Genomic DNA, 13,946 nt, shown 5'->3' with positions numbered 1-13,946 from the left:
GCCTGTGGGCTCTTTAACAAGAGGCCCTCCAGGAATTTTACCTCAGAACAGAAGCAGAACTTACATCCAGGACGTAGTCCTGCAACACCATATGCAGGATGATTGCTATGAAGACATAGAAGAGGATGGTGATCAAGTCCTTTAGCCCGTAACGGTAGTGAACTAGCTCGCCGTCTGGGGAGAGAGAGACGAATATCATCACTGCAGCTGTTGGGGCTAGGCCAAAAGGGCATTGTTTTCCGACACCGAAGCGGGGGGCCGGGGTTGGGTTTTAAAGGCACCCAGAGATGAAGTGTTTTTTTTTTTTAAATAAGGTGGATGCCAAGCCTGGAGGACTCTGTTCATCTTGGCCCAGCATGGGCAGCGGCAGGGAATGCTCCTTTCACACTGACACGTAGCTGAGCTAGTTTACAGCTCCCTAGTGCCTTGAGGTCTTCAATGGATTTATAAACCCCTGGGAGTGCTATTACCCCATTGTACACATGGGGAACTGAGGCACAGAGAGACCAAGTGACTAAGGACACACAGAAAGTCTGTTGCAGAGCCAGCACGTGAGCCCAGGTCTCCCGAGTCCCAGACTAGCAGCCTAACCATTGGGCCATCCTTCCTTTTGACAGAAGTCAAACTGAGGCCCTGTCAGTGGCACCCTCGTTCCCATGGGACTAGAAACACACGGCAGCACTAGATGGCTGCGGCCTTCCTGGGCTGTTGGGTGGCCTGGGGGGAAGTGCCCTGCCTCACAGGAGTTGGTGGATAAATGCACAGTGCTCAGATACTATGGTATCGAGGGCCATAAAACAGCCAGCTTCAGAGTCGTCCCTCAGACATTTTAAGCAACACCCAAAGAGGGGGAACCACACCCAGTCTTATAAAACAGCGTGCAACACAGTCACAAAAGAGCGCCGCTGAGTGACCCAACCACCACTCGCAGGACGGCCCTCCCAGAAGCCCGGGTCCTGCGGCGGGTTTTCTGGAATACCACCCACACAACAGACAGAACTACCCGACAAGGGACTCTGATAAGAGAGGGGTTTAATTCCACAGCTCACAGCAGTCAAAGAGAGAGAGACCAGTGACTTCTCACTATTCAGATTCCAAGTGAAGGTGTCCCTTGCCCAACCCCTGCTGGTGACGCAGCCCAGATCCAGGGCTAAAGGGTAGAGTTCACTGCTGACCGGGAGCCACAGGCTTCCCCCACTAAAGCTACACCCACCCCACAAGAGAGTCACTTAGTCATGATAGCCAAGATGGAGGGGGGAGCAGACGGACAGGCCCAAAGCCATTTCTCATGAGCATCCAAAAAGCCTAACCTAGTTAGCACCGCATGGGGACCATGGTTGGCCTGTTGTGCAGCTGAGGAGCCAGGATCTTGGCAGAGGTTTCAGGTGTAGTCTGGAACTGTTTCAAAACCAATTCCTTAAATTTATCACAGTTTGAAGCATCATCAATAGGCATCTTACTGAATATGTCCAGAGCCCTCCCAAGTCAATTTTGCAGCCAAAGTGGTCATTTTTTGATCTTCAGGAATCACAAGGAGAGTGCACAGTTTCTCAAAGGTGATGAAATATTCAGCAATATCATTGGATTCATTATACTGTGGGTATAACTGTTCCCATTTGTGGATTTTTGGGGAAATGGAGCCAGTTTCTGAAGGATTTTGTCTCTTCCACTCCATTACAGCCAGTTCATGCTTCTGAGTTGCAATCTGGGCCTCAATTTCTTTGTCTTAACTCCAGGGCTTGCTGCCTCTCTCACTTCTTATCCTGCCTTTTTTTGTCAGCCTCCAGCTGCCTGAGTTCCAGGACTTGCTGGTGTGCAGCTTTCTCCCTGGCTGCCTCTGCCTCCATAGCCCTTCTGTGTGCAGCCTCCTCTCTGGCTGACTCTTCTTTTTCTTTTATCTCCCGTTCTTTCAGTTGCAATAATCTCTGGTGCTCCCTCTCCTTTTCTACAACTTGCAGCCTAAAAAGCTCCAACTTCGCCATCGCTTCACTGCTTTCACTCATTTTCCTGTTTTCCTGTTCCTACTTCCCTTTCCCCGAAATAAGCAAACAGAAAATAACAAACCCGTAACCACTTTGTATGTTCTCCAGCCACCACACTTAAAACTCACTTAAAATCACTACCAGTGTATCAAAGCAATCAGCTGGGCACAGACCCTGCTCGACTATGTCACTGTGATGGGTTTGGTCACAGAGACCCCCTTGGGACTGCCACCTGATGTGCTTAATTTACCTCTGAGCCCGTTTTCACTGTCAGCTTGGAACTCCAGAATCCTGCCTTGTTGAGCCAGGCACGCTAGCCTGCTGCAACACAGACCCAGGTCTGGTTCATGCCCACAAAGCTGCAGACTTTAACTAAAAGCTGCTCAGCAGGTTACCTGTCTTCAGCACCCAGACACCCAGCTCCCAATGGGATCCAAACCCCAAATAAATCCAAAAAGAAAAGGAGTACTAGTGGCACCTTAGAGACTAACCAATTTATTTGAGCATAAGCTTTGTGAGCTACAGCTCACTTCATCGATTTTGAGCCGATGAAGTGAGCTGTAGCTCACGAAAGCTTATGCTCAAATAAATTGGTTAGTCTCTAAGGTGCCACTAGTACTCCTTTTCTTTTTGCGAATACAGACTAAAATGGATTTATTTGGTTTCAGAGTAGCAGCCAGGTTACTCTGTATAAAGCTTATACAGGGTAAACTCATAAATTGTCCGCCCTCTATAACACTGATAGAGAGATATACACAGCGGTTTGCTCCAACAGGCATTAATCTCTTACTCTGGGTTTATTAATAATCAAAAGTGATTTTATTAAGTATAAAAAGTAGGATTTAAGTGGTTCGAAGTAATAACAGACAGAACAAAGTAAGTTACCAAGCAAAATAAAACAAAACACGCAAGTCTAAGCCTAATACATTAAGAAACTGATTACAGATAATATCTTACCCTCAGAGATATTCCAATAAGCTTCTTTCACAGACTATCCTCCTTCTTAGTCTGGGCCCAATCCTTTCCCCGGTACAGTCCTTGCCTGCTGGAACTAACATCTTAGGTGAAAAGCAGAGACTCTCCCATGACTGGGACCCCCTTTGTCCTGCTCCACCCCCTTTTATAGCTTTGGCACAAGGCGGGAATCCTTTGTCTCTCTGGATCCCAACCCCTCGTTCTAAATGGAAAAGCACCAGGTTTAAGATGGATTCCAGTATCAGGTGACATAGTCATATGTCACTGTAAGACCTCATTTTTCCTTACCCAGGGGCTGGCCTACATGTACACAGGCAGGGCTTGCAGGTAAACAGAACCATTTACAGTCAACTGTCCTAGTCAATGGGAGCCATCAAGATTCTAAACCACCATTAATGGCCCACACTTTGCATAATTACAATAGGACCTCAGAGTTACACTTCATATTCTAGTTTCAGATACAATAATGCTACATTCATACAAATAGGATGAACACACTCAGTAGATTATAAGCTTTGTAATGATACCTTACAAGAGACCGTTTGCATAAAGCATATTCCAGTTCCATTATATTCACACTTATAAACATATTTTTATATCGCATATGGAGTGCAACGTCACAACAAGACTCCAGTCCCTCTGGCTGTAATCCAACCCTTCAGCAGCACTAAAGTCACTTGGGGAACAAGAGTCCAGCTGCTGAACGAGTCAAGCCTTTACAATAAAAATATATATGGCAAAAGCATCAGGATCCCAACAGACCCCAGAGACAGGGACAGCACAGTCAAGGGGGCTGGGTGTTGCAACCAGGATAATCAGAGTGCGAATTTCAACACTCCAGGGAGCGCAGGCCCCATATTTTAGAGAGACAAGGTGGGGGGAGGGTAACCCCCCACCTTTCGAAAGCTTGTCCCTTCCACCAACAGGAGTTGGTCCAGTAAAAGATACTACCTTCCAAGCCTGGTCTCTCTAACGTCCTTGGACCAACACTGCAAACACATCATTTAGAGCCAGATGGGCCTAGCAGCGCAGCTGGAGAGATGCGACCCAGAGAGATGCGACCCACGGCCAAACCAGAACTCCTCAGCAGGGAGCTTTCTGGGGGATCTGACATGCTGGAGAGCCAAAGTGTTAGAGTTAGGGAGAGACAGGTCCCTATTGGATGCAACCTTTGGCACAGGCGCTGGCTTCTAATTTTCCCCGGGGGTGCTCAACCGTTCAGCCCCAGGCCCCAGCCCCGCTCCACCCCACCCCTTTCCCCAAGCCCCCACCCCACCTCTTCCTGCCCCCACTCCACCCCTTCCCCCAAAGCCCCACTCCCTTTTGGCGTCTTCCCCCACCTTTCTGCCCACTCTTCTGAGCGTGCACTAGCTTGGTCAAAATTAGTGTGTGTATGTCTACCCGAGCTGGAAATTATGCCTCCAGCTTCACGGCAGACACACACCCTTGATGTGGAATAAAAATGTCCACATGTGGGTTAGTGCACAATAGCCATTGCACTTTAAATTCACACCCCAGCTTCTCCCACAATAGCTCCTCCAGGTAGATGAGCCCTACGCTAAACTGCCTTAACTCTACGGTAGTAGCTTGTGTTGAGTGTTTCCACCCCCTCTTAATATCTGTGCAAGGATCCTTTAACCAGGAGGCAGGGCTACTCAGGAAGAGCAGGAGGTTTAAAAAGCCAGCTCCTAAGTGAGCAGAGGAGCTAGCAAACAGAAGCAGCTAATGGAATTTTTGCGAGGGAGTTGAGAAAGGCAGCATGAGAGCCAGAGACACACCTAACATTCTCTAACCTGAGGCTAATAAACAACCCCCCACCCCAAAAAAGCTGCAGGAGTAAAAAGAAAGCAGGCAGAAGTCCAGCAGCAAAGCGGAGACTATCCAGTTGATTGCACTGAATGCATGATTACCTGACTTGAGGGCAGGTGGCGTATTTGTGCATTCAGGACAAGGAGCTCCTGGCATTCAGAGACCAAGTACGGGCTCTGGAGACCAGAGTGGATGTACTAGAGGAGCTAAGCGAGACAGAGAGGTACACAGGGGACACTTTCTGGGACACAGTCAGAGTGGTCACGCATCCAGTATGACAGCCTCTGTGCTGTTGAGGAGGATGAAAGTCACGGGGAAGGAGAACATCAAGCTGGAGTGGAAGAAAATGATCCCATAGTGGTAACCCACCCTCCAAATGATGTAATGGTGTCCTCTCCCGCTGAGGATACCCCTCCTGAGGAAGGGACCCCAGTTCTGAGGAAGAGACATGTAATAATAATGGGTAATTCAATCATGAGAAATATAGATAGTTGGGTTTGTGATGACTGGGAGAACTGCATGGTGACATGCCTGCTGGGTTCAAAGGCTGCAGATTTCTCAAGCCATCTAGACAGGCTTATGTGCAGTGCTCAGGAAAAGCCGGTGGTCATGGTACATGTAGGTACCAATGACATAGGGAGGGATAGGAGAGAAGTCCTGGTGCCCAAATTTAAGCTGCTAGGTAAGAGATTAAAGTCCAGGACCTCCATGGTAGTCATTGTGACTAGTTCTCTGCAAAAATCCACTTAATGTGCAGCGGCAGTCAAAAAAGCTAACAATGTTACGCACTATTAGGCAAGGGATAGATAAGAAGACAGTAAATATCATGCCACTACATAAATCCATGGTACACCCACACCTTGAATACTGTGTGCAGTTCTGGTCTCATCTCAAAAAAGATATATTAGAAATTGAAAAGATACAGAGAAGGGCAACAAAAATGATAAAGAATGTGGAACAGCTTCCGTTTGAGGAGAGACTAAAAAGACTTAGATCATTCAGCTTGGAAAAGAGACGACTAAGAAGCGATATGATTGAGCTCTATGAAATCATGAATTGCGTGGAGAATGTGAGTAAAGCAGTGTTATTTATCCCTTCACATAATACAAGACGGAGGGGTCACCCAATGAAATTAATAGCCGGAAGGTTTAAAACAAACAAAAGGAAGTACTTCTTCAGGCAATGCACGATCCACCTGTGGAACTCATTGCTGGGGGATGTTGTGAAGGCCAAAAGAATTAGAGAAGTTTATGGAAGATAGGTCAATCAAAGGTTACTACCCAAATTGATCAGGGATGGAACCAGTGGTGAGCTGAAGCTGGTTCGCACCGGTTCGCGTGAACCAGTTGTTCAATTTTGAAGCAGTTTTAGAACCGGTTGTTAACCCGCTTCCCTGCAGGGGGCGCTGGGGCTTTGATGGGCTCCGGCCGCCGGGGGCACTGCACTGCGGAAGCCATGTGGGCTGCCGTCTGGCTCTGGGCTGCTGCTGCTCCCTGGGGCTCCTGCTGCTGCCTGGTGAGTCCCCGGCTGCTCTGCTGGGCCTGGGCTGCGTCCTGCTGCTCTCCTCGGGAGCACCCACCACCTTGCCCGCAGCCAGCCCCTGCCATACCCCCTGCCCCCCTTGCCCGCAGCCAGCCCCTGCCATACCCCCTGCCCCCCTTGCCCGCAGCCAGCCCCTGCCATACCCCCTGCCCCCCTTGCCCGCAGCCAGCCCCTGCCATACCCCCTGCCCTGCCCGCAGCCAGCCCCTGCCATACCCCTGCCCTGCCCGCAGCCAGCCCGTCTCCAGCCAGCCCTGCACCCCTCTGCCCTGCCTGCAGCCAGCCCCTACCTCCAGTCAGCCCCTACCCTGTCTCCAGCCACCCCTGCACCCCCTGCCTGCAGCCAGCCCCTGCCGCACGCACCCCCTGCCCTGCTTGCAGCCAGCCCCATCTCCAGTCAGCCGCACACCCCCTTGCTTCCAGCCAACCCCACACCCTCCTGTCTCCAGACAGCTCCGCACCCCCTACCCTACCCGCAGCCAGCCCTGCACCCCCTGCCTCCAGCTAGCCCTGTCTGCAGCTGGCCCCACGGCCACTGGTACCCTGCAGTTCCCAGGGCACGCCTGCTTCAATGAGGGGGGCAGGGAGCAGCTGGGACCCACACATGTGCACACCCTAGGGTGACCAGACAGCAAGTGTGAAAAATCAGGATGGGGGTGGGGGGGTAATAGGAGCCTATATAAGAAAAAGACCCCAAAACCGGGACTGTCCCTATAAAATCGGGACATCTGGTCACCCTAGCACACCCCCAGGGAGTGGCGAGGACCCACACATGTGAAACAGAGCTCATTTCTAGTTCAGGATCATCTTTGTAAAAAAGAACTTTAGGCAGGGTTAACACACATCCGTATTTTCCCGGACAGGTCAGACTTTTTGGTTCTTAAATCACCGTCCGGGAGGAATTTTTAAATTTTAAAAATTCCTCCTGGGAAAATACGGACGTACGGCAACCCTGTTGGTACAAAAAATACATACTGGGGCACATCCCTTAAATCAGAACTTTTTATAGTGAACCGGTTGTTAAGATTTTGGCAGCCCATCACTGGATGGAACCCCATGGCTCTGGGCGTCCCTAAGCCTCTGACTGCCAGATACTGGGACTGGATGACAGGGACTGGATCAGTTGATAATTGTCCTGTTTTTTTCTTTCCTTTTGAAGCACCTGGCACTGGCCACTGTCGGAAGACAGGATACTGGGCTAGATGGACCATTGGTCTGACCCATTATGGGCATTCTTAGGTTTTTATGTTCTAAAATAGTTTGAACTGTCAGCTTTAATCTGTGTATCTTTAATGAACATTTAGGGGAAATTTTCCAAAGGGATTTAGGTGCCTAAAGATGCAGATATGCAACTATGGGTATTTTGAAAGCAGTTGATGTGATTAGACTCAAGTGCCTAAATCCCTTCTGAAAATAAGATTTAGGCTCCTAAACCAGATAGGCATTGTGATGCTGAGAACTGCAACGCTTAAGTACTTTTAAACAGTGGGGCCTAATCTTTTAAACAGGCAGGACTCATTTTAAATAAGCCATATTTGGTGTTTGAGGCCTAATAAAAGTGGACAAGGTCACTTTGACACTGACAGGCCAGCTCAGATCAAAGCCATGGACCAGTTCACTTGTGGGTGAATATCAAAGAACTGTTAATATTATTGTCTTCACTTACCTATAACCTGTCGTCTACTATCACTTTACACTATGTATACCTGGTAATTAGGTAATCCTAGATAAAAGTGTGCGCTAGTTAAAATATGAATGTACTGGATGTGTAAACTTCATGAAAACTAATGAAGGATTGTTTCTGGCTATCACATTGTGTTTACGTTAGGTTTAACCATCACACAAGATTGAAGCCTTGGAAATGTAAAAGACTGCTAATGTCAAAGCACTGGTTCGTTGTGTTTGATGATGGAAAGTCACAAGCTCAGTTTGTATTTAGTCCACAAAGAGAGAGCCCATGCTGTGATGAAAACACTTGCCAGATTGCTTTCCACAGAAAGCAGCTGTAAAGATGGATCTAGGGATCGAGCCTGTAGCTCTGGGTTGTTTGGACACTCACAGGGGAGCACTCCAGAAGCAAGACAGAGATCCCCAAAGTTATTTTGGGTAATCCTGAGAGAGGTATGGAAAACGCGCAGATCACTACATCTCCGCTATCATTTGGACTTACAAACTTTGACTCACCTGTTAATGTATTTTACCTGTTTTAACCTCTAAGTAACTCTCATTGCCTTTCTTAGCTAAAAAAAACCTTTAGTTACTTTACTAGAAAAATTGGCTACCAGAGTGATCTTTGGTGTGAGATACAGACTGGGGTAAGTGACTGACCCTTTGAGGTTGGGAGTAACATAATGTCAAGTGATATTTGGTATAAGGGACCATTATCACAAAGTCCAGTTTGTCTGAGTGGCAAAATTGGCTGGAGACCCTAAGGGAACTGCTTGAGATGCCATGGTAAGGCTAATATAGTGATCCAGAAGTTCACAATTGTTACTGGCTTGGTAAAAATCTAATTATAGAATATACCACCAGTTTGGGGTGTCTACCCTGTTTTCTGACAGTCTGACCTGTCTGGCACTCACAGATTGGCACTCACAGTTGTGAGCTACTCCAGACTCTACAGTCTACAGCCAAGCTCTGCGATACAACCGCATTTGCTCCAACCCCTCAGACAGAGACAAACACCTACAAGATCTCTATCAAGCATTCTTACAACTACAATACCCACCTGCGGAAGTGAAGAAATGGATTGATAGAGCCAGAAGAGTTCCCAGAAGTCACCTACTACAAGACAGGCCTAACAAAGAAAATAACAGAACGCCCCTAGCCGTCACCTTCAGCCCCCAACTAAAACCCCTCCAACGCATTATTAAGGATCTACAACCTATCCTGAAGGATGATCCAACACTCTCACAAATCTTGGGAGACAGGCCAGTCCTTGCCTACAGACAGCCCCCCAACCTGAAGCAAATACTCACCAGCAACCACATACCACACAACAGAACCACTAACCCAGGAACCTATCCTTGCAACAAAGCCCGTTGCCAACTGTGCCCACATATCTATTCAGGGAACACCATCACAGGGCCTAATAACATCAGCCACACTATCAGAGGCTCGTTCACCTGCACATTCACCAGTGTGATATATGCCATTATGTGCCAGCAATGCCCCTCTGCCATGTACATTGGTCAAACTGGACAGTCTCTATGTAAAAGAATAAATGGACACAAATCAGATGTCAAGAATTATAACATTCATAAACCAATCGGAGAACACTTCAATCTCTCTGGTCACGCGATTACAGACATGAAAGTTGCTATATTACAACAAAAAAAACTTCAAATCCAGACTCCAGCGAGAAACTGTTGAATTGGAATTCATTTGCAAACTGGATACAATTAACTTAGGCTTGAATAGAGACTGGGAGTGGCTAAGTCATTATGCAAGGTAACCTATTTCCCCTTGTTTTTTCCTACCTCCGCCCCCTCCCCCCCGAGACGTTCTTGTTAAACCCTGGATTTGTGCTGGAAATGGCCCACCTTGATTATCATACACATTGTAAGGAGAGTGATTACTTTAGATAAGCTATTACCAGCAGGAGAGTGGGGTGGGAGAAGGTATTTTTTCATGCTTTGTGTGTATATAAAAAGATCTTCTACACTTTCCACAGTATGCATCCGATGAAGTGAGCTGTAGCTCACGAAAGCTTATGCTCAAATAAATTGGTTAGTCTCTAAGGTGCCACAAGTACTCCTTTTCTTTTTGCGAATAGAGACTAACATGGCTGTTACTCAAACTCCAGACAGTGTGAGTCACATTTGAAATATGGAGTATGTATAATCCCAGCTACTTATGGTATCTGATCTCATTTAAAGTTATTAAAATAAGTACCAAAGAACTGAAGGGGGCTGAGAGAAGAGTTATGAGAATGATCAAGAGCCTTGAAAAACTCTCCTAGGAAGGGATTGATCACTTATTCATCTGTAAGGTGATAAAAAAGATAAAATAATTACTGGTCTAAAGAAGGTAGATTGGGAGCATCTACTCTCCCTGCCTCATAACACAAGAATCAGGGGACATGCAATGAAACTGAAAGGTGACAATTTCAAAAACAACAGGAAATACTAGTTCATGTAAAACTTAAGCTGGGGAACTCATTGCCACAGGAAACCGTTGAGGCCAAGAACTTCGCAAGATTCAAAGTGCTTGACATTTATCTTTATAACAAGAATATCCAGAGTTCTAATTAAAGACAACGAACATTTTGTAAAGGATATTAGCCCACAGAGATAGGGACAAAACCTGTGTGTGAACTGGAATAATCCACATCTACCCATTGCATGGTTCTTACACCTTCCTCTGAGGAATCTGGTGCTGGCCACTGCCAGAGACAGGATACTGGGCTCCATGGAGCTTGGGTCTGAACCAGTCTGGCAATTCCTATGTCCCTATAATAAATGTTGCAGGGTTCGTGAGGTTTTTAGCAGTTTCATTACTTGACACTATAGTTGGACCATCCCACTCCTTTCTTTAAAGTATTTCACAGACCTTTCTACCTGTAATTGTTCTTTTGCTAACTGCAGGAGAAGGTACCTCTGAGTAAATTAATTAGGGTATGTTGGATTTATGAGCAGCTAGTGTGACAGTGTCTTCACCTCGAGATGGAGGTGAAGCTGAGCCAAGAAAAATTGAAGCTAGCAACAGAAGTTTCCTACAAGTGCATTCTACTGCACTACAGAACAATTGGGTCAGAAATGGAAGGGTCCCTGTTAGGCTAGCTACTCCATCTTCCTGTTGCCAGTGCTGGGCTGTTCCCTATTATACCCAATGGTTTGTCCTGTTTTAACATGTTCCAAATGTCGGGGCTTCCACCACTTCCCTTGGGAGATTATTTCATAGGTTCATAGAATTCACTCCACTGCAGTATTCACTGGGTGGAATTCTCTGGCCTGTGCTATACGGGTCAAACTGGATGATCAGAGTGGTCCCTTCTAGCCTAAACATTAATGTTATGATCAGAAACGTTCCCCTTTCATCTCATTAGCCCTAGCTGTACCCCACACTATTAGGCTATGTCTTCACTCCAAATGCTACAGCAACACAGCTGTAACACTTCAGTGTAGACACCAACTACAGTGACAGGGAGGGATTTGCCCATCGCTCTAGTTAATCCACCTCCTGGAGAGGTGGTAGCTAGACTGGTAGAAGAATTCTTCCTCTGATCTAGTGCTGTCTACATGGGTGTTAGATTAAATTAACTTCATCTCTTAGAGGTGTGAGTTTTTCAAATTCTCCCCGCCCCCAGAGTGATAGCTATGCAGATGTAACATTCCAGTGCAGACCAGCCCTTAAGTCCAATGACTCCTTTCCTTCCTTGGCATTACACACTTTAAATATCTGCAGATTGCCACGCACCACACAATCATCCCCTCAGGCATCACTTAACCAAGCTACATATAGCGAACGCTTAAACCTAGTCTCCCAGAGAACATAGCAGATGGGTCATTACTTAGGACAATGAAAGCGAGACTGGACAGAACACTGGAAGAGATACTGTAGGACAGCTCTGTGTAAGAGACAAGCAAGACAGCCTAACAGATCTTTTCCATCTCCAGCGGCTAGGATGAATACAAACTGCAAGCTCTTTGGCGAAAAGGACTGGCATTTACTGTATGTCTGAACAGAGCATGGTCGAGTGTGCTGCATTGATTTTAGTGGGGCACCCACATCTGACTTCATTTACACAATCCTGGTTTTCAGTGATCTTGTTCCCTTTCTTTTTCTTTCCTCCCACCAACTAACTACATCAAGAATTTAAAGCTGGAGGAATTGCCAATAGCCCATGCAGTCCAACACGGTGTCTCAACCAAATGCTCCTTAGCAGACAAAAAAAAAACACACCCTGTGCATATTATTTTTTGTCTGAACGTTAAGACAGTTTGGGAGGATTACGCTGTGAAGTGCCCCGATTGGTTTGGCCAAGTGGTTTTGTGGGAGAGGGATGGAAGAAGCATTACAATAACTATGTGTCATTAAGGAAATTTTCTTCCTGACCCCAGCTAGTGGGAAGTTTATGCCCTGACGCATGAGGATTAACAGCCCAGATAAACAGTAACTGAGCTATTCCCTGACTGCTAGCATAGTTTTTTTAAAGCAGCTTTCTACTATGAGAAAATCCCCCGTGTCATGTACGCTGTGGAATGTGAGACCCATTCAGCTGGGGATGCTTAGCAATGAGGGTGAGTGGCACAGTCTGCTGAGATCCTGTGGAGGATTTGTATGCAGGGCTGCTGCTTTGGTGTGGATGCTCTTACCTGCTGTAGGCACGCTAATGTTATACTGAGGTAAGATGAACAGGAAGGCAGTCTTGGCTGTCGCCTGTTAAAGACAAAAAAAAACCCACACACCTGGTTAAAGTGAATCATAGTATTTTCAATGAACCAGCTACAGATTCCCACCACCACCCATATCCCAGCCAGAACAATCCACCCTGCAGGAACCGTCCCCCACTGAAATCCCAGCTCTGCATGGCTCATGGCAAAGGGTTCCCTGTTTAGAGCCAGCTACGTCTGTTTGTATCCCTCTGCCTCTTCCAAGCCAGCTGCCTTTGCTCCACAAAGCCGACTGCTCAGCAACCAATCACAAGGAACTCTGTGCAGGACACAAAGTCCAGTCTTGTCCGCAACCTCTTTCCCCCTGGGTCACATGTCCCATCCCCAATCGCACTGCAGTGCATGCTGGTTAAGTCCAGATCCTCTGCTCACTGTTCAGCCAACAGTCTAAACTGATTTATGAGACTAGGTGGGTCGAGACTACAATTTGCTGGTGTCTTGGGTAAGGCTGATACTTTCAGTCCAATCCAGTTTGCAGGTGAAGTCCGTTACCACTATTAGCTCCCCTGTTAATCATCGCAGCTCACCGCCTAGAGCAGATCCCTTAAAATCAGGGTTGAAGCAGACCAGCAGGGCAGCCTGGGGAGAGGAGATTACACTGCCCCGCTGCACCACTTCTGGGGGTAAACAGGCAGCATCAGCTGTTTCTTTGGGGCCTTCACCTTGCTGCAAAAGACGAAGCTTAAAAGGGAAACAGCAAAGGGGTAGAGAGGACCACGTTCTAGTCATGATGTCATATCATGGAGGGAAGTTAGACTGGATTTAAACTTAACCACGGAGCAGCCATGCCAACAGCCTGACCAAGAAACAAAGCACTCCATAGGAAAGCGCAGGGAGGGGACAGACTTACAGACAGGTTGTGATGACTAGTGATCAGGACGGAATGACGCCCTGAGCCCGGATGTGCCCAGTCTGTCTGTTTGTGAAGTGCTCCCAAGTCCCTCAGGATGAGGCATGCTCCATCCATCCTTGCACGTTGTGATCACGCAAGATCAGTTCAATCTAAGGATGCTTTACATACAGCCTTGTAAGGCAGAGCCAGGATTTCTAGTCATAGTGTGACAAATCCCCCAAAGGACTGAGCAATACATTAGGCTGAGGGACAGGCCCTCACTCACCCAGCCTCTTGCTCTTAAAAAGGAGAGGAACCACAGAGAGCTAAAGCATTATAGTGTTTGACTTTGAAAACTATTTGGTTCTAAGCAGCTCCTAGCATCCCAGGCAGGGACATCAGCATAGTACAT

General features: G+C 47.2%; 1 protein-coding gene across 1 annotated transcript in view; it reads right to left on the bottom strand.

The window, feature by feature from the left end:
• TRAM2 (translocation associated membrane protein 2) overlaps positions 1-13,946 on the bottom strand; it is a 54,298-nt gene that overhangs the window by 17,120 nt on the left and 23,232 nt on the right. The window contains exons 2-3 of the mRNA XM_077812380.1: positions 12,625-12,688; positions 65-174 (exon numbers count right to left, since the gene is read on the bottom strand). Coding sequence (XP_077668506.1) covers positions 65-174; positions 12,625-12,688 — 174 coding nt within the window. The remainder of the gene's footprint in view (positions 1-64; positions 175-12,624; positions 12,689-13,946) is intronic.

The sequence above is a fragment of the Eretmochelys imbricata genome, chromosome 3, assembly GCF_965152235.1.
Source record: "Eretmochelys imbricata isolate rEreImb1 chromosome 3, rEreImb1.hap1, whole genome shotgun sequence".
Classification (NCBI taxonomy): domain Eukaryota; kingdom Metazoa; phylum Chordata; order Testudines; family Cheloniidae; genus Eretmochelys; species Eretmochelys imbricata.
The sequence above is the reverse complement of the archived record's forward strand: the minus strand, read 5'-3'. Positions and strand labels throughout refer to the sequence as shown.